Raw genomic sequence first — 20,731 nt, forward strand, 5'->3', positions numbered from 1 at the left:
GGGTCACTTGCTGTGAGGGGCCGAAGCTGGGAGGGGCCGAAGCTGTGAGGATTGGGAGTTGGGAGGGGTCCAAGCTGAGAGGGGTGGGAACTATAAGGAGTGGCAGCTGTGAGAGGCCGAAGCTGGGAGGGGTCAGGGCTGTGAGGGTTCACTTGCTATGAGGGGTGGGAGTTGTGAGTGGCTGGATCTGGGAGGGCCCAGAGCTGTGAGGGGTCACTCTCTCTGAGGGGCAGGAGCTGGGAGGGGTTGGAGCTGGGAGGGGTGGGGGCTGGGAGGGGCAGGAGCTGGGAGGGGCAGGAGCTGGGAGGGGCAGGAGCTGGGAGGGACAGGGGCTGAGAGGGGTCGGAGCTGGGAGGGATCAAAGCTGTGAGGGGCCAGAACACTGAGGCCAGAGCTGTGACTGACGTCGGGGCCATGAGGGCCCAGAGCTGTGAGGGCCTTTGGAGTCGTCAGGGGTCATTATCTTTTCTGCTCTCTGGAAACGGGTAAGACATGTGTTGGCTTTTTCTTTTCTTTTGAGATCGAGTCTCGCTCTGTCGCCCAGGCTGGAGTGCAGTGGTGCAATCTCGGATTGCTACAACCTCTGCCCCCGCCGGGTTCAAACGATTTTCCTGCCTCAGCCTCCCAAGTGGCTGGGACCACAGGCGCCGGCCACCACACCTGACTAATTTTTGTATTTTTAGTAGAGAGGGAGTTTCACCGTGTTAGCCGGGATGGTCTCAATCTCCTGACCTCGTGATCCGCCCGCCTCAGCCTCCTAAGACTTTTTCTTTAACTGTTTAGTAAAAGTCACGGGTGAACCTATCTAAGCCTGAAGTTCTTTTGTGGGATTATTTTTAACTAGACTCATTTTTAAAGACAGATACAGGAGTTTTGTGATTTTTTGTTTCTTTGTGTGTCCATTGGATAAATTGTACTTTTCTCAGGAATCTGTTTCTAACGGATTAACTGATTTGCATGGAGTTACATGCAGTATCCTTTCATTACCTTCTTAACACCAACAAGACCTGTCGGCACCTCTGTGTTCCCGATGCTGGTCGTTCAAGCCTCCTCTCTTAAACTAGACTTGGAAATCAGAGAAACACAGTGGGGGAAAAAAAGCAGCCTATACTTAGACTACCCAAGGAGCAACCGCAGGGAGCATCCTGAGAAATGGATGTCCAGTCTCTCTTTTTAATGTATATTAAGTTTTCCTTTTCAAAAGCACATGCACACACATTTATGTGAAAAAATAGGATAAACTTACCATTTTATGGCCTTTTTGCCTCCTTCACCTTTTTAAATTACTGTTTTATAGTCTTATAAAATAGAGCAATAGCATAATCGATCTCAATAGGGCAACCATTTGTTTCTCTTGTAGTCGTAGGAGGGGAAGCCGACCCCGGGGTAGGACACTGGTGAGGAGCTGCACTGACTGAGAGCTGGCGGAGAAGGACGTGCCAGGAGGAACCTGGAGGTTGATAAGCCCCCACACAGTGTTCTTGCTGGGTGATGAGGGTCTCCCCTGTGACCTGTCACGCCCCAGATGGGCTTCCTCTGGGTGGGGAAATGCTCTGTGTTACTTATCTCCAAATTAATGAAGGCAAGCATATTTTTTAATAGACACCTAAGAGGAGAGGCTTAATTTCATCTGTTTTTAACGGAACCTGGGAAATTAAAATGGATTACCTAGCCGTGGTTGGTTTTTAAACATCAGTGTTTTCAGGGCGGATCTAGGGGCTGCCATTCAAAGACGTCTGGGCCAGGCTGGTTGGTCAGACCTGCACAGTGGACCCCAGTAGCAACACACACTCGCAGATGAAATTATTCCAACACCCGCTGGTGAGTGAGGAGCAAGACGAAGGTGTTGAGGAGACTCAGGCTGGGCGGCCTTCACCTTGCGACTGAGCGCTGAGCTGCTTCAGCCCGTGCCACGCTGCGGCGGCGGAGGCTGCGCAGAGGCTCATCACGTGAAGACGCGGTGGGAGCGCTCTTCCACAGAGCGGCAGCGGCCTCGTCTCGGCTCCACAGCGGCGTTCCGTGTCACCGAGAACAGAGCTGGGGGTGTCTACGTCCGATGAAGACGGGAGGCTGGTGCTCGGTAAAATACTTCTGTATTTTCAGGGTGAGAGAAACCGATGCGACTGCTTCGTCCAGTTGTGCGGTGGGACCGAATCACGGCTCCCCGTGTCCGCGCTGGGAAGGAGCCCGGAGCTTGCCCTCTGCAGGGTTCCTGTCTGGCTCTCGGGCGGGCCCTGGGCTGAGGGCAGTGTGCTCAAGGCTGTTGAGACGGAGGGGAATAGGAGGCCGCTGTGAAGAGATGCGGTGTGGAAGAGGAACTCATGTATTCTCTCTCATTTCGGAGGTGAAGGGAGAGCGCCTGAGTGGAAATGATAGGGAACCTGCCTTTACAAGTGTCTCACAAACTTCACTCACGTCGTTTCATCTTGATTCCTCACAGTCTGTGATGGGGTGCACAGCCCAGAAAACTCACACAGGCACTTCCTAAAAATCAGAACTGTCTGAACCCCCGCCCCGGCGTGGTGCAGCCGCAAGCCTTGTAGTTCTAGATCTGCTCGGGCAGCGCCTGGGAGCCGTGTGCCGGCCGTGGCACAGACATCTGTGGTATAGACTTTACCCATCAGTGTCTGGACGTGGCTTGGGTATGGGGCAGGGCATGTGTGCCATGTGCTGTCTGTTCTTGGCCTGCACACATCCTCTGTTCCCCCTGCCTGGTGCCAGTTACTCATCTGAGACCCTTCTGTCAGGGAGCAGCAGCATGGGCACCGTGCCTCCGCCCTCACCGAGGGGGCCCCGCGCCTCCGCCCTCACCGAGGGGGCCCCGCGCCTCCGCCCTCACCGAGGGGGCCCCGCGCCTCCGCCCTCACCGACGGGGCCCCGCGCCTCCGCCCTCACCGAGGGGGCCCCGCGCCTCCGCCCTCACCGAGGGGGCCCCGCGCCTCCATCCTCACCGAGGGGACCCCGCGCCTCCACCCTCACCGAGGGGGCCCCGCGCCTCCGTCCTCACCGAGGGGGCCCCGCGCCTCCGTCCTCACCGAGGGGGCCCCGCGCCTCCACCCTCACCGAGGGGGCCCCGCGCCTCCGCCCTCACCGAAGGGGTACCGGGCCTCTGTCCTCACTGAGGTGTTGGGACTGCCGTGGTTTATCCATGGTGCTTTCTACTCACCCTCTCCCCAGTCCCCCGTTTCAACCCAGGCTGCCCCTCTCAGCCCGTGAGAATCGGTTGTGCTGCCTCTTCTGTTCCGCATGTTCCGCATCACCAGAGTGGTAGTTTGAAATCGGCCGTGGGGAAGTATTTACACCAGGGAAATTAGTAGATGGGAGGACTCAGGACTTTTCAGAGAGCTGGTTGTTAGCCATTTACCAGCACACCACCAACCTATGCTGTCTATAAACCACCTTCTGCCAACCTGGAGTCCAGCTTAGCCTTCGTGTCAAAATGCACGAAGATGGACAAGTCATCATTACTTTTTATTCTCACACACAAGTAACTTTAGAAAGGACCTAATTGTAAAATAAAATTTAAAAAAAATAAGAAATAAGGGTTTCCCGTCCCTCCCCCCCACCCCAAGGCCCATAGAAATGAAATTTTACTCTAAAAATGCAATAACTGGCCAGGTGCAATGGCTCATTCCTGTAATCCCAGCACTTTGGGAGACCGAGGCAGGTGGATCACTTGAAGCCAAGAGTTTGAGACCACCCTGGCCAACATGGTGAAACCCCATCTCTACTGAAAATACAAAAATTAGCCAGGCGTGGTGGTGCGTGCCTGTTATCCCAGCTACTCGAGAGGCTGAGGCAGGGGAATCGCATGAACCTGGGGGCAGGGGTTGCAGTGAGCCGAGATTGTGCCATTGCACTCCAGCCTGGGCAACAAACTAAAAATCTGTCTCAGGAAAAAAAAAAAAAAAAGCAACACCTTGTACATCCTTCAAAACACACCATTTATTATGATCGTAGCATCTGTGAGTGTATATACATCTAAATGAGTCTTTTATGGGGGAAAAAAAAGTAGGCTGCTAATTACATTATTGTTAATTCCAGGATCTTTGATGGTAAAGTTGAGAATCACCGAAGTAAATAGTGTAAGCTCTTTTTCTACTAAAACTACAAGATCCTGATGGAAAATTTATTTAGCCTCATACGTTTGTTATGGTTTCATTGTACTGAAAATTGTTATATTTGATTTTTTTAACAGATCAGGATCCTCATGACCAGCCAAAGAGAAGAAGAATTAGGAAGCATAAGTCAAAGAAAAAATTTAAAAATCCCAACAGTGTTCTTGTAGAACAAGCAGAATTAGAGAAACAGCAGAGTCTGTTACAGGAGAAACTTCAGCAACAGCACACAGATGGGCCCACGATAAGCAAAAATAAAAAAAGGAAACTGAAAAAGAAACAGCAAATTAAAAGGAAGAAAGCAGCCGGCTTGGCAACAAAGGCTGCTGGTGTCAGCTTCATGTACCAGCCGGAGGACAGCAGCAGTGAAGGGGAAGGCATGGGAGAGGCTGGTGAGCGGGGAGGTGCGGACACCAGCGAGGAAGACCCGACACCGGCCAGGGAGGAAGATGTAAAAGATGCCTGGGAGGAGGGAGGTGCGGACTCCTGGGAGGAAGACCCAACACCCGCCGGGGAGGAAGATGTAAAAGATGCCTGGGAGGAGGGAGGTGCGGACGCCAGCGAGGAAGACCCGACACCGGCCAGGGAGGAAGACATTAAAGACGCCGGGGAGGAGGGAGGTGCGGACTCCTGGGAGGAAGACCCGACACCGGCCGGGGAGGAGGAAGGTGCCCGGGAGGAGGAAGGTGCCGACGCCAGCGAGGAAGACCTGATACCGGCCGGGGAGGAGGATGGTGCGGACGCCGGGGAGGAAGATGATACAGTTACCAATGAAAAGGCAGATAGTGTTCTAAATTTTTTGAAGTCAACACAGGAAATGTATTTTTATGACGGTATGTTTTTTACTGTTTTGCATAGAGACATCCACTTAAAAGTTTATTAAAAGAAAGAAATATAATGCTTAAATGTGAAAACATACATTAAAAATATTCAATGTAAATGGTTAGTTATAAGGCAAAGATCAGAGTATTTACGTGCTTTCCACTGATGATGTGGACGGGCACGTGCCCCTGGCATATCCAGAGAAGCAGTGTGGTGGCCGTGGCCTGCGCCAAGAACAGGCTGGCCCCGTGTCCTCCATGCCTCAGGTCAGGCTTTGGAGTGTGTGGGCATCCAGGCTGTTTTTCTAAACAAGAGATAAATCGAAATTAGAGGTTTTGATGAGCTGAGCTCACCTTCATAAGCAGACCGAGAGGTGAAGGAAACACAGCTTGCGCCTTTAGGACAGGTTTCATTTTCTCTTCCACGTAGAATGGATGCGTGATTTCTCAGCAAACATTTTTGTGCAGTTGTTTGTATTGACATAAGGAAAGTAAGCACAGGCTTAATGTCACAGATGGCTCTTGCTTACATCTGCACTCTGCTTTGTTGACAGCTGACCTAGGGACACGTGGTTGCCCCAGAACAAAGATGCTCACCAGGGGCTGGCTTCCTGGCTTTTTTCTCTTTAATTTTTTTTAATACTTTTTAATTTTTGTGGGTATTTTTAATTTTTAATTTTGTGGGTAATGATGTTACCAGCAGGTTCAGGTTAATGTGGGTTTAGCAGATCCAGATTTAAGCAGGGCATTTGACAGTGTTGTTATGAACAAGATTAAGAAGTATCAGCTATGTAATAATTTGGGAATTAAGTAACTGATTTTTAACAGTGATGCAGAAGTACCATTTTTAATAGATTGATTTCAGTACGAAGAGCACTCGAGCCTCTTCCTCTTTAGCATGTTTCTCAGCAGATTATATTAACAAATTGGAAACACGTCCAGATGGCACATCAGGAAGACGTGGCTAAGACACTGCAAAGTGGAGTAGAATTCGGAAAGATCTCAGCAAACTTTCTATTCTGTGTGTGATCGAGCACCTTGGGGCAGACCAACAGTCATGCCAGGAGTAACCAAAAAGCCAGGCTGAGAAACACCTGTTGAAGGAATCAGCAAGCTCCTCAGGAAATCGGCTCATAGAAAGATGAAACTCCTGGAACCCGCACGGGGAGATTATCGTGGAGACATCTGCAGCCACTTGTCTTCAGGAATCTGCCAGTCCTGAGTCTGGGCGTTGGGTGAGGGTCTGGGGAAAGGACCTGGTGGAGCCCAGAGAGGCAGAAAAACCAGCCTCACAGGTTGAGAGACCAAAAGCAGAGCCTGGAGCCTGGTGAGCACGGACGTTAGAGCCGGGGCCGGTGGGCTCGGAGGTCGGAGCCGGGGGACCAGTGGGCTCAGAGGTCGGAGCCGGGGCGGGTGGGCTCGGAGGTCACAGCCGGGGCGGGTGGGCTCGGAGGTCACAGCTGGGGCCGGTGGGCTCGGAGGTCGGAGAACAGAACTCAACACTCTGCATGGCTTCCCTTAGAGCCTTTGCCCAATTCTGAAGCTGTGAGTGGAAGATGAGAAGCCACACAGAGCCTCCGAATAACGTAGGGGCCTCTTGGCCATCTTGAGGTGCTGATCAGATGAGGATTGGCCTGACTCTGGAGCCCAGCAGAGCAGGGCAGCCCAGAGGCAGACGACCCTGTCCCAAATGTGTGGCCACCCTGGAGTCAGCTCAGTCCCTGCACAGTCCAGGGGATCCACCTCTGCTCTGTCTGCCTGGCGGAGCAAAGGGTGAGACCTCTAGAAGAAAATATCGCCATCCTAGACCTCTGCAGTCTTTCCTATGCATTCAGCAACAGTTTACCAGGCATGCCACGAAACAGGACCACAGCACCGAAAACGAGAAAAAGAGCAGTAGAGCTGGAGCAAGAGATACTGGTGTTATCAGACAAGGAGCTTAAAGTAAGGGGGGAAAAAATTGGAGCATTTTGCCAGGTAATTTGAATCTACTAAAATAATCAAATGGAAATTTTAGGCCCGAGAAATAAGGTAACAAAAATTCAGGCCTCAAAAGACAGGGAAACGGCAAATGGGGTTCGCCTAAAAGAGAATTAGTGACCGGGAAGACGGGTGAAAGAAAGTCTCCAGAATGCAGGGTGGAGAGAAAACAGATGGAAAACACAGGAAAGAGCCCAGCAGACCTGGAGCGGGAAGTCCGGTGTCTGCAACAGGCCCAGGTGGACAGGAGAGGACGGAGCAGGGGCGGGACAGAACGACATGACCGTTGGGAGTTTTACACAATTGTTACAGGACACAGAGTCACAGGTTGAAGAAGTCCTGCCACGTCCAAGCAGGGTTAATGCCGAAACCACCACAGGCGACCACGTTTTGCAGTCGAACTGCTGAACAGCAGCCAGAGAAACAAGACCAGCCACCAGACTGAGGGGAAGTCAGGGGCTGGTTTTCAGTTCTCCTTGATTTCTTCTAAACAGCCACAGTCTGATTCTTTTTTTAAAACTATGTGACATAGAGAGCTTGGTTTCATCGTCTGGTTTATCCTGCTGCTGTTCATGGCCTTGAGTTGTGTGTTGGACAGGGAAGGCGTCTCACCAGACAGGCGGGTAGACGGGCCAGGGAAGGCGTCTCACCAGACAGGCGGGTAGACGGGCCAGGGAAGGCATCTCACCAGACAGATGTGCAGATGGGCCAGGGAAGGCGTCTCACCAGACAGACGTGTAGACGGGCCAGGGAAGGCGTCTCACCAGACAGACGTGTGGATGGGCCAGGGAAGGCGTCTCACCAGACAGATGTGCAGACGGGCCAGGGAAGGCGTCTCACCAGACAGATGTGTAGACGGGCCAGGGAAGGCGTCTCACCAGACAGATGTGCAGACGGGCCAGGGAAGGCGTCTCACCAGACAGATGTGTAGACGGGCCAGGGAAGGTGTCTCACCAGACAGATGTGCAGACGGGCCAGGGAAGGCATCTCACCAGACAGGCGGGTAGACGGGCCAGGGAAGGCGTCTCACCAGACAGACGTGTGGATGGGCCAGGGAAGACGTCTCACCGGACAGGTGCGCAGACAGGCCCAGTTTCCACGGTCGTTCCTACAGTGGTGTTTGTACTGAGCTCTGTTCTGATTCTCTCTTCCGGTAGCTTCTCATCTCCCAGACATCTCATTCTATGTGGAAGCGTAGGTTTGAGGCCTTCCTTAAGAGAGGAAAGCTTATCTTTGTAGAAATAAAAACAAAACTGTATTTCCAAGCAAAACTGACTTTATGTAGGTGTCTCCAGAGATGCAGCTTCAGCCGCCCTCGCCGATGCCGCTGAGGAACTGCTGGGCCATCTTGCGTCACACAGCATGCCGCCCTCAGACGTGTCCATCCTGCACCACCTGAAAACACTGCTGCTTCTGCAAGATACTGAGAGATTGAAGCGCGCTCTGGAAATGTTCCCAGAACATTGCACAATGCCTCCTGGTAAGTACCGCACAATTTATTCAAGGTCCTGCTTAAGCTACTCTCATCGAGGTTTGCCTCTAAAAGACTCACATGCCACCAAAACAGCAATGAGCTGGAAAATATGACACTGCACATATGGCGTGGGAGAATGGAGTCCCACCGAGAAACAGGCTTCCTGCATCTCTGCTTGATACAAAAATATTTCACATAATATATGCAGAAACGCATGTGCAGTCTGAGTTTCCAGACTTGGGAGCTGTCAACTCTTGGAGCCAAAGTTTCCTAAGTTTCAATAGAAGTGAATTCATTTCTTCCTCTTTTCCTTCTCCGCTACTAGTGTGGTAGATGGTAAATTTTTGCTGGCTTCCAACTGTCTGGTACCTTATTGAACCCGTGACGTGGTGATGATGACTTATTTTCCACCACATTCACCGGGCATCCTTTTCATGCAAACTGTTGTGTGCTGGGGCGGCTGTGCTCATGTCTTCCCAATGCCATGTGTGGTGACACAAGCTGTGGTGAGGGTATTCAGGCCACAGAAACCGGCAAATGCTGAAAATCTGAAGTCCAGGCTGTTGAGCCATTCACCTGCACACCACTGAGTGCAGAGCAGCACACCTGGCCCAGGGCCAGTGTGTGGCACCCGTCCCAGAAAAGGAGTCTGCAGATTTCGTGGAGGGAGTTTCAAAGTAAGTGTCGGGGGTGGTTTCTGTGCTTGGAAACCCCCAGGGTTGCTGAGGGGTCAAGCCCAGCATGTTAGAGAAGCCAGATAACGAGCAGCATTACATCACCGTGGTGTGACGACGCCGTGGCACAGGTGCAGGGAGCCGGGGGCTGCAGGGACCATCGGCGTGCAGAGCATGTGGGTGCCTGAGGAGCTGCCTTTATGCAGAACGCCCTCCTCCGTCGAGGAGGTGTTGGCTGTGTGTTGCCCTGCATGGTGCTCTGGGCTGTGGAGCCTGTCACTGAGGAAGCTTGGCAGGGACCCCACCCTGGGGCACTCGCTCCCTGGCTGAGGAGCTGGAAAAGAAGGACAAGAAGCCAGATACACGGTGAGATGCGTCGTAGAGCTCCAGGTAGATCCTGGAGATGAGGCTGTGGAGGAGTGGGAAGAGGAGGTGTTTTTGCAGCCAAGTGCACCTGCGCTGAGGTGGGTGAACCCCTGTGTTTGGGGAGCTGCCAGGAGCCCGGTGGCTGGACCAGGGGATGGATGTGAGTCGCAGAAGGTGCAGAAGGTGGAGAGGTGACAGGGCCAGGCACATGGGAGGAGCCTGGTGGCTGGACCAGGGGATGCGGGTGACAGGGCCAGGTGCATTGAGTGAGTCTCAGAAGGGGGAGAGGTGACAGGACCAGGCACATGGGACCCTGGGCATGTGCGGCCTTGTGGGCTTCTACGCAGAGACAGGAGGTTCCTGGAGGCTGTGAGGCTTCTGGGCTATTATCTTGAGGCTGGATGGAGGACATGGAGAATGGAGACCAGGTGGGTGCTGCTGAGGACCTGCTGAGAGGGGCCTGCAGCATGGACCAAGGTGCAGCCACGGCTTAGGCAGCTGTAGCCGACATCCGGGTGGACTGTGGAGGTAGAACCAGTGGGAGCTGCCAAGTGGCCGGCGAGGCACTGGGAGGACCAGGTCACTGCGAGGAGGAGGAGGAGCTCCCAGAAGGATCGGGTTTGAGGTGAGAGCACTGCCCGGAGCATAGTGCTGGGTGGCTATGCAGGCGCCAGTCAGACCTCGGGTTCTGAGGCTCAAGAGGGCCGTGGGGCCCGGAGTGCAGGGAGGAGAGAGATCAGGGACAGTGAGTACAGACGCCCACCAGGAGCGTGGCCAGGGGTCATGAGAAGCGACACTGGAGGAGGACGCAGGGCCCACGGGCGACAGTGGAGGAGAGGGGAGGAGCCCCACGGGGAAGGTGGCACCTGTGTGTGCAAGAGAGGGCGGCATTGGCCCCAGGCCGGCATCTCTGTTTCTGGTTGGTCGTCAGGCCTCTTACAGCAAGTACTTAACAAACTTAGATTTCCATAATAAGATTTATCTCAAACCGCAAAAAAGCCAATTTTATTATGTTAAACTGGTAGGAGATTTTTATGAGAGATGAAAGTAAGCAATTTTAAATTTTTAATTTTTTAAATTTGTGTTCTGTTTCTCACACTTGAGGCTTTTCTGTCATGCACCAAAAGAGTTTTGGCAATTCTTTTTTGCATCAGAAGAATTTAGCAGAACCCCCAATATTAAAACAATTGGTTTCTTATATTAAACTCATCGGACAGGTTTTGTATACACACACATTTACGTCAAGCCACTGATAGAACTAAACTGTGTGTAGGAATCTGTATTCTCTAAGAAAGGATTCCTTTGAGTTCTGTAGGTTATGTGCTTACGGTTTTTCTACGTCAAGCTATTTTATGAAATAAAATTGTATAAACAATGAAGCTTCGTTTTCACACATTGTATTTGTTTAATGCAGACTTGGCATATAGTTTTTGAAATTAAGGGTTTTTTCCATAATACTAGCTTAGGAATTTAATCAGTCACTGTGTCTCTCACCTCCATAGGATGAGCACAGAAATCACATTTTAAAAGCAGGTGTGGGTGTTGCCCGCCGATCGTGTCTCCTCTCCCGCTTCTCTGGCTCAGCAGTTACTTCTCCTCAGTCGTGGGGGCTGCGTTCAGCTGGGATGCCAGCGTCAGGGCCAAGCTCCCCCGCGTCTGTGACGTTTTGTTACACACACTCCTTATCAGTAGTAGCCGCCATTCCTTGAGTGTTCTCACACATGCACTGAGAAGGGCTGGGGATTGTCACCCTCCTCTAACCCTCCGTGAGGGAATTAGATTTTTATCATCCCGACTGTTGGGGATTTCCAGAGCTCAGGCAATTTGCCCCTGGGCGGGATGGAGCCCGCCTGGGCGGGGAGCATGGATGGGCTTCTGTGGTCTGTAGCTTGGCTCTCTGTGGTTGGAAACTTCAGAAGCAGCAGATTCTAGGTGCAGCATTTGGTGCCCTGACAAGTTGTAAAACCTGACTTTGGGGAGAGCCCTCACTGGCAGCCAGTGTCCTGCCGTGAGCCAGGTGAGCACAGACGTTAGAGCCGGGGCCGGCGGGCTCAGAGGTCAGACCCTGGGGACCGGCGGGCTCAGAGGTCGGAGCCAGGGCTGGCGGGCTCAGAGGTCAGACCTGGGGACCGGCGGGCTCAGAGGTCGGAGCCGGGGCTGGCGGGCTCAGAGGTCAGACCTGGGGACCGGCGGGCTCAGAGGTCAGAGCCACAGCCCCCCCTGTGCAAGCCCTGAGGGTTGTGGTAACATCAGGGGTGATTGTGGTGTCGCGATGTGGTGTCTCAGCTGCCTTTGGCTGGTGCTGCCGCAGCCCTGGTTTCACAACGTGGGCACCACGTGGTCCTATGTTGTCTCACGGCTCCACTTCTGAATTTTTTCTACTTGTTCACCTTTGACATAAACTTCTATTTCCTTTTCATTTCAGTTTGTATGTGGGTTTTCTTTCAGGTCTGATTTTAAGCCTGTAATATTGCACTGTAACGTTTTGAAGTGCAGGTGTAATAGAGCCAGTGAACCAAGGGTTCATGCCCCAGTGAAATACAAATATTCATAACTGAGCCAGTGTGTTGCCATACGGATTACATAATGTGTGATTAGCAGGTGTAATGTGTCACTTTCAACATCGGTTTTATGCCAGAGTTGCATTTTATTAGATTATTTGGGAGTTCACTTTGGGCCCAAAGGCTCATGTCTACATAATAATAACTTACAATTTTTCTTTTTGTCTTTGTTTTATTTTTTGTTTATTTCTGTTTTTTGCTTTCCAGACCATGCCAGAGTAATCTCAGCTTTCTTTAGTTACTGGATCACACATATCCTCCCTGAGAAGAGCAGTGACTAAAATGGAATATCTCTTTAAGAAGAGCTCTTCTTTAATAAAAAACATGAAAGACAAATGTGAAATGGGCCTAGAGTTAGTTCTCTGGGAACTCGAAAGACGTTTCTGCTGTATTATTTATTCACGTGTTGTTTCTGATGGGCAAGGTGCCATCTGAGGCTTCGGATGAGAAATTGGGGTAAAATGGAAATTTTTCACCGATTTGCAATTATATATGTCTTGAATTACTACATAAAACGTGATTCTGTTTTTCTAATTATTGTAAAAATTGAAAATGGACATTCTGTTAAACTGTATCATTTGAAGCTCATATATTTTTATGAAGTTTTGAATCACCTTGTATCTGAAAGTCTCTGTTTTAAGAAAGCTTTCTGGGCATTAAAATGTTCTAGTTTAGTCTGATTACAGTTGAATTTCTTTTTTTCTCTTCTCTACTTTGTGAATCATATCAAGTACCTGTTTTTCCTGTTTGACTTTCTTTTTTGTCATAGAAGCAGTCGTCAGTTCTTGGTATTACTAAGTTTTAAAAGCATCAGTCAGGCCCGGCGCGGTGGCTCAAGCCTGTAATCCCAGCACTTTGGGAGGCCGAGGCGGGCAGATCATGAGGTCAGGAGATGGAGACCATCCTGGCTAACACGGTGAAACCCCGTCTCTACTAAAAATACAAAAAAGTAGCCGGGCGAGGTGGCGGCGCCTGTGGTCCCAGCTACTCGGGAGGCTGAGGCAGGAGAATGGCGGGAACCCCGGGGGACGGAGCTTGCAGAAGCCGAGATGGCGCCGCTCACTCCAGCCTGGGCGGCAGAGCAAGACTCTGTCTCAAAAAAAAAAAAGCATCAGTCAATTGGTACAACATTTGTGAGGGCAGTGGGCAGTGCCTCTGTCTATGAAGAGTTTTATTGCGGTAAAACATACATAAAACTCCATTTTCGTCATTTTTAGGTGCGTAATTCAGGGTACCACATGCATTTGCCGTGCTCTGCCGGGACCACCACGCTCGTCCTGTTTGTGGTGAGAGCAACCCTCTGTGCCTTCCAGGACCCGCGTGTGCCCTGTCCCGCCTGTGAGCTTCCAGGACCCACGTGTGCCCTGTCCCGCCTGTGAGCTTCCAGGACCCGCGTGTGCCCTGTCCCGCCTGTGAGCTTCCAGGACCCGCGTGTGCCCTCTCCCGCCTGTGAGCTTCCAGGACCCGCGTGTGCTCTGTCCCGCCTGTGAGCTTCCAGGACCCGCGTGTGCCCTGTCCCGCCTGTGAGCATAGCATCCGTGTCCCAGGCGCTGTGTGGTGCTCGTCTCCCTTCCTCTGGGGCGTGGAACTGCAGGGTCACCTGATGCTGGCGACATTCTGAGGGGCTGCCATGCAGGCTGCTGGGCCCCTCACACCCCCAGTGCTGATCAGGGCCATTCTGACGGGTGGAGGTGGCGACTCGGGGGTTGCTGTCCACTTCTGTCTTTGCAGAACATCAGCCTAGACCACCCCTGCCCAAAGCTGATGCTCAGGTGGGCAGCGTGGAGGGAGGGGAAGGAAGCCCTGACATCCCCCCTGCCCCCTGTCCTGCCAGTTCCCTCCAGGCCTCTAAGAGACGTCTCTTCCGCAAGCTGGAACCTTCTGGAAGCAGGTGAAACAGGGATGTTTCTGGCGCTGGAGACGGTCCCCTGGGATCTGGTGGTCATGCAGTATCCCCAGCGTGATGCATGTTGCAGGCCCCGGAGCACAGGCGTGTGGCAGTGGATGCCACTGTTCCCAGCGTCGCCCGAGGACAGGACGCGGGCCGCTCCAGACAGGGCGTTCCCGGGAGGCCACACGTGAGGCAGGAGCTGCAGGTGCTGCTGCTCCACCGTCTTTCGGCCTCAGGGGAGCTGTGGTCATCTGCAGGGCGCCCTGCCCAGCCCTGCCCTCCCTTCTCTTCCCCTAACTCGGAAGTCACTGTGAGGCGTGGGAGTGGCCAGGAGCCCCTTGTCCCATGGTAAGAACCTGTGCTGAAGCGACACCAAGCCAGACTCCTGCCTCCACCGAGAACCTCCATGGCCTTGTGGAACCTGGGCTCTCAGAGGCACCAGCCTGCAAACCTCCCGTTTAAATGCCTTTTTTTTTTTTTTTTTTTTTTTTTTGAGATGGAGTCTCACTCTTGTTGCCTAGGCTGGAATGCAGTGGCACCATCTCAGCTCACTGCAACCTCCACCTCCCAGGTTCAAGCGATTCTCCTGCCTCAGCCTCCCGAGTAGCTGGGATTACAGGCATACGCCACCACATGCAGCTAATTTTGTATTTTTTATTTCTAGAGATGGGATTTCTCCATGTTGGTCAGGCTGGTCTTGAACTCCCGACTTCAGGTGATCCACCCGCCTCAGCCTCCCAAAGTGCTGGATTACTGGCGTGAGCCACTGTGCCTAGCCTAAATGCTTCTTAATTAATAGCACATGCTTTGCAAATATGAAAATAAATTCAATATTGGCAAATTCATAATTTTACTATTCTTAACGTCCCACTTGTGTCTTTTAATGATGAACCATCTCCACCTCCTCCATCCCCTGCAAGTGAATGCACCATTGTGGGGAGGCGGTGGGGAATGTGTCAGCCTTTTCCTGCGTTCCACGGAATCACTGTAGTTTCCACGGAATCCCCTGTAGGTGCCACGGAATCCCTGTGGATACCACGGAATCCCTGTAGGTTCCAGAGAATCCCTATGGGTGCCACGGAATTCCCTGTAGGTGCCATGGAATCCCTGTGGATACCACGGAATCCCTGTAGGTTCCAGAGAATCCCTATGGGTGCCACGGAATCCCTGCCAGTGCAGGGGGCGGTGGGGAATGTGTCGGCCTTTTCCTGCATTCCACAGAATCCCTGTAGGTTCCACGGAATCCGCTGTAGGTGCCACGGAATCCCTGTGGATGCCACGGAATCCCCGTATGTGCCACTGAACCCCCTGTAGGTGCCACAGAATCCCCATATGTGCCACTGAACCCCCTGTAGGTGCCACGGAATCCCTGTGGGTGCCACGGAATCCCTGTATGTGCCACTGAACCCCCTGTAGATGCCACGGAATCCCTGTAGGTTCCAGAGAATCCCTATGGGTGCCATGGAATCCCTGCCAGTGCAGGGGGCGGTGGGGAATGTGTCAGCCTTTTCCTGCGTTCCACAGAATCCCTGTAGACTCACTTCTTGCTTCTGTGATCCTGTGGGGCTTTACTTTGTGAAACCTCCTGCATTCACTTTCCTGACCCTGAGAATATTGAGGAACAGGGGTACAGGGGAGCAGGTGGAAGTTTAGGGTTAATTCGTTTTGTGTATCATTCTGATTCCAAAAGGGAAAATGCATCTTCTACAAAACAAAAGCAAATAAATCTTGTCTCTAATATGCCAGCATAGATATGATAATCTGTTTATTCCACTGAGTTTGAAGTTAGATAATAATTAAATCAATTTATCTTCTACAATAGTGCAAAATATTCATTCAGTTCATGTAATTTATTTTCTGTAAACCATGTCAGTTAAGACAGGCAGAGAAGGAAGCACTCAGGAGCATGAGGAATTGTCATCAGGTTGCTAATATTAAGACAGTTGTGCCTAGAAGGAAAAAAAGCACAGAATTTCTGAGCCCGTCAATACTGCCTGCACCCTGGGACCTCCGCCTGTGTCTGCAGAGCCTGAGAAGAGAGGGCTTGCACGAGCCCGTCGCCAATTTGCTTTCCAGGCCCAGCTGCCGCCCGGCTCCAGGGCAGAACTGTGGTGGGTTCGGGAAACTCCAGGGCCCACAGGGTCGGTTCTGGGCTTTGTGTCTCTCTGCAGTGCTTGCCCCGAGCGCTGTCCAGGTGACGTATCCTCTCATCCAGGGCTCTTCAGAGAATCGCAGGAATGGGTTCCACCCCCTCCCACATAAGAAGCGTGCCTCCGGCCGCCTCACACCAGTGTTGGGTACAGCTTTGAAGGGGTCAGAAATTCCTCAAAACCTATTCAACAGGGTATTGTGGTGCAGTGAGTTCCCCACCAGGCTACTTAGGCCTTTGTCCACTGCCTGAACCCTGAAGGCTGAGCGGCGAGCCAAGGTCACTGCCCGGTGGAGGAGCAGACATCCCAGTAACCTGGAGCCAGCCCGAGAACTGTCCAGGAGCTGGGGTAGGAGCAGAGGCATCCCCAGAACCTGGAGCCAGCAACCGCCCAGGAGAGCAGTCCCATCGCTCGTGGTCAGCAGCAAGCCAGGGAACCCACGCAGAAGCAGCTCGGAAGCTGCGGGGCTTAGTGCTGTCCTGTGGCTGTCCAGGCAGGCTGTGTCCCAGCCATTCTTTGATCTCTTGCTCCCTCCCAGTTTGGGCCGGGGATGGAGGAAACTGAATTCTAAAATTTTTATCGTAACAAGTATTAACTAATTTTATTCTTCTGTATAACAAACGACCACAGGCACAGTGGCTTGAAACGACACCATTTGCCGCCTCACAGTGTCTGTACAGGGTGGGGATTCGGTGTAGCCATGTGGGGACCTCTCTGTGGACCCACGGGCTGCCAGCAAAATGCTGTTCCTGTGACCACAGGACAGAGGCTCCGTGTCCTTGCCGGCTGACACTGTGGCCGCTGCCACTCCTCAAGGCCCCAAGTCCCAGCCCTGTGGCCCCTCCAACCTGGCAGCCAACCTCAGGGTGGCAGAAGAACCCTCTGGTATGGAGAACCTCTTTTTAAAGCTCGCATTTGACTCCATCAGGCCTGCCCGGGTAATCTGCCTGGGCAGATTACCCAGGAGGGGCAGGTGACAGGGCCAGGCTAGGCCCTCCTGTCCCTGTGTTGAGGGTGGGTGAGGAAGTCCAGGAACCGCAGTCCAGCTGCAGCCCCAGCCCTGGGAGCCAAAGACAGGCCCAGCCAGAGGCCACTTGGGCACGAAGAAGGGTAGCAGCAGCTGGAGCTAAGAATGGCCTCTAGAAAGGGGCTATGCCAGCCACTCTCTCAAACGTGGTCTATGGGGATGGGTTGGGGCCCTCCTGGATGCCCGCCTTACATTTGGACATTAAAGACAAAGGAAACGCCCGCCAGTCAAACCACCTCTGCCATTCTTCCTCTTCCGGGAGTGGCTGGGTTGAAGGCAGTGCTCGCGTTCGTGACCCTTTCTCTACGTCTGATTTGTCACAGATCCAACAGCATCTGGGATCTTCCTCTGAAAATCCCTCTCATTATCGCAAGGAATTCCTGCATATTACTCAGTCCTTTAATTTAATGTGGCATGGCATTTATATCATTCTAGCCTCCACCCTCACTCCTAATGAAAAAGGGCGCACCTGGTGTTCAGCTGAAACCCATGCAGATGAACTCCATAATCAAGCCCCTGTACAAAATCCAGTGGCCAATGATGCCATTCCCCGCAGAGACCCAGACTGGATTTACCATCAGGGAGACTGGCAGAGTCTGCACTGACGGAGCAGGAGCGTCGCCATCTTAGACAAGCATCACCACTGTAAGTTCTTGTTTAGAAACTGCCTAAATCCAGTCCCAAAACATCAGCCTAATGGCTAATGTCAGCATGACCTTAAACCACAAATGAAACCTCTGACCAGAGATGTGCCAACCCCGAGATAACCTCCCCTCCGACCAGAGACATTCCAATCCTGCAATAAGACTGTCCTCCACACAGAAACATTCCTAGCCTGTGATAAGCTGCCCCTCCCGGAACTCTTAAATACCCTTAGTCTCTAAGAGAAAAGGCTCCTGACTGAAATTGGGCAGAAGCCCCTCTCTGGTTTATTCTCCAAAATAAACCTGTCTTAGACTCTTGAGCTGCTTTTCGTGTTTCTTTCTTCTTTCTTCAACTCTTGCAATATCTATCACCATTCTTGTTATGGTTTCCTATTCCACATTGCAACCAGCCTTTAAGAAACTACAGTTTGTTGAGTTTTGCTGTTGTATAAAAAAAATCCGTATTTATTTGAGAAAGCTATTAACATACTCCCCTCTTTCCCATTCTATTAAACGTTTGCTAATAGTAAAATTGTTTGCTATTAAAAATTATTTTTCACTAAAATGCATTATTTAAGTTAACATACAAGGAGTGTATTGTTTATCTTAAATGAATTAATCCATAATGTTTAAGTTTCTGCTTTGGCTTCTAGGCTGGAGCGTGCTGGGGGGCTCCCCGGGGGGCTCTTCAGAGCGAGGGGGTCCTGAGGCCAGAAGTCTGGGAACCACTGCTGTGCACCGTTTGGCACAACACTAGCCAAGGCCCTTTGCAGAAATGTTCATCCCAGACCTGCAGCAGGAAAGATACAGCGTGAGTGGGGATGTCCTCTATTTCCAGAGGCAAGTAAGCCCCAAACTTTGACAGAGTGACAGGGTCCCAGGGGCGAGCTCTGGCTGATTTCAGCCTCAATGCAAACAAGGTCATTAATGGAGGGCAGCGCATTACAAAGGGCAGCGTAATCCATGGTTTGTGGTCCATAGCACCAGAGGCAGGTGGGGAAGGTCAGGAGGAGAAAGCTGTACTTCTCACAAAAAAGTAGGGCAAACAGAGAGATGACAGAATTAGAAAAATGTTCATCGTCCGCAAGGGAATAATAACCAAACCCAACAAGGATGATCCAGATGCTGAAATCACTGGGTCAGATATTTTGGGGAAGGGGAGAGTCCTGAAGCCTCACCTTACCCCACAGGTGACTTGTGGATTTCTAAGGGGAGGAGCAGCTTTGCAAGGGGGATCCAGCCACTGGCACTGAGCACCCGGACGGGAGACTCTTAGGAGAAAACAGAAAAAGGAACCAGGGGAGTTTAGAAGATGCCATGGGGATGGGGGGCATGTCCCTTGAGGACCGTGCCAGCAGCGAGGCCATTCGGAGAGGACTTGAGAATGGCTGTGGTCACGGTCAGTTCAGGCCTGGTGGGCAGCTCTACAGCCTGATTTGGGGGAGTCTTCAGGCCATGAGTCTGCAGGCCAGAGACAGCCCTGTGTGTCATCTGTGGAGGCTGAAGAGGGTGCCCCTGGTGTCCACCTGGGCAGGGGGAGGGACCTGTTGGGATCAGGTGTAACTGTGAGAACAGCACAGTGGATGGGTGGTCTCTGCACCTGCGTGCGTGGAGGGGAAAGTAAGACAGGACAGGATGTGTCACGAAAAACATTGTCATGAGTTAAAAACGAGGCACGTACAACAATAGAAATCCTGCAAGAATGTATTTAAATAATACACTCTACTGTGTGTGACTGTGCATGAGAGACGAGTGGAATGGGAGTGGGGCACAGAGGAAAGAAGGAAGGAGTGCCGAGGACAGAATGGATGCAGATAAGGAGCGAGCAAGCCGGAGAAAAGGCCACGCATGCCCCCAGAACGATCCCCCGTGATGAAGGTTGCTGCGTGATCCACTCGGCCCCTGGGTCCCAGGAACTGACCACAGCAAAGAAGAAAGGAGGAGCTCCTGCGAGGGCAGGTGCCGGTGCACCATCGTCCAGACCACGAGACCCACACGTAGGTAAGAAGGTAAGTCTGTGTGAGAGCAGGACAAATGAAAACAAGTGAGACTCCTGTTACCTACGGTCCTGGGTGTGCTGACGTACAGAATTCCTCTCTGCAGGCTTAATACTATGTGCCGTGTTGGATTTGCTTACAACCTGCCTGTGGCATGAGGGCGTCTGAAAGAGAATTTTAGAATAAGTTGGACAGTGTCTGTCTCCTATCTAGAGACAGCCAAGTCCTTGCTGTTAGAAAGACTCAGGTGAAGCTGAAGAACAAAATCAAACGCAGCTATTCTTCCTAGTCCCGTGGGGCGTGACCTGGTGTGGGCTCGGCCTGAGGCCCCGTCGTGCATCAGGGCTCCGCGGAGACCACTTGGGGTTGGTTTTCCTTTTTGTTGTTCTCCACAGCTTTCTGCGGTGAGTTGGGCTGAAGGGAATTTGTTACTAAAGATAATCAAAGTGCTCAAGTGAGCACCAGGGCGCAACTCCCCAGGGGGCTGGCGTCCAGCCCGAGATGATTTGGTCACTGCGAGCAAAGCCGTTGTGACACGCTGTCTCCAGCTCGGCAGTTGTTCCCACCCCAGGTCCCCGCTGGGGGCACAGCAGCCACGGGGGGTCCTCTCCTGGGGCAGACCCATGGTGTATCCACCTGCACTGACACCACGGGCACCACTGCCCGCCCCTTGCAGCAACGGGGACACTGGTGTCGGCCCAAGTCCTTGTGGGGACGTCTCTGTGGCAGCCTTGGGGGGGTGTCACTGTGGTGGCCTCGGGAATGTCACTTAAGCCATCTCTGGTAGCTGGTGGGAGGTTCCTTTCCATCTTTCCCTTCAGTGTGTGTCTTTACATAGTTGCCAATACGGATCCATAATTTTTGAATTTATTTAAAAGTGTAGTCAACATTGTTTGATGTGTAACATCCATATAGAAACATACATAAACCATAATGTCACACCTCCTGGAATTCTCACAAAATGCCGAGACCCCTGTAACCCACACCCGGAACGCGAAACAGCCCTCCCCAGCATCGCAGCCCCTCGA

At 52.1% G+C, this 20,731-nt stretch overlaps 1 protein-coding gene across 6 annotated transcripts in view; it reads left to right on the forward strand.

The window, feature by feature from the left end:
* Nucleotides 1-12,674, forward strand: part of LOC105491903 (glutamate rich 1) — a 60,075-nt gene extending 47,401 nt beyond the window's left edge. For 3 of the 6 annotated variants that reach the window (XM_011758626.3, XM_011758622.3, XM_071068683.1), the window contains 2 exons: nt 4,199-4,951; nt 8,205-12,674. In XM_011758626.3, coding sequence (XP_011756928.2) covers nt 4,199-4,951; nt 8,205-8,506 — 1,055 coding nt within the window. In that variant the 3' untranslated portion in view covers nt 8,507-12,674. The remainder of the gene's footprint in view (nt 1-4,198; nt 4,952-8,204) is intronic. The other 3 variants (XM_011758627.2, XM_011758625.3, XR_011607319.1) reach the window with 2 other exon arrangements.
* The last annotated feature ends 8,057 nt before the right edge of the window (nt 12,675-20,731 follow it).

This window comes from Macaca nemestrina, chromosome 8 (assembly GCF_043159975.1).
Source record: "Macaca nemestrina isolate mMacNem1 chromosome 8, mMacNem.hap1, whole genome shotgun sequence".
Classification (NCBI taxonomy): domain Eukaryota; kingdom Metazoa; phylum Chordata; class Mammalia; order Primates; family Cercopithecidae; genus Macaca; species Macaca nemestrina.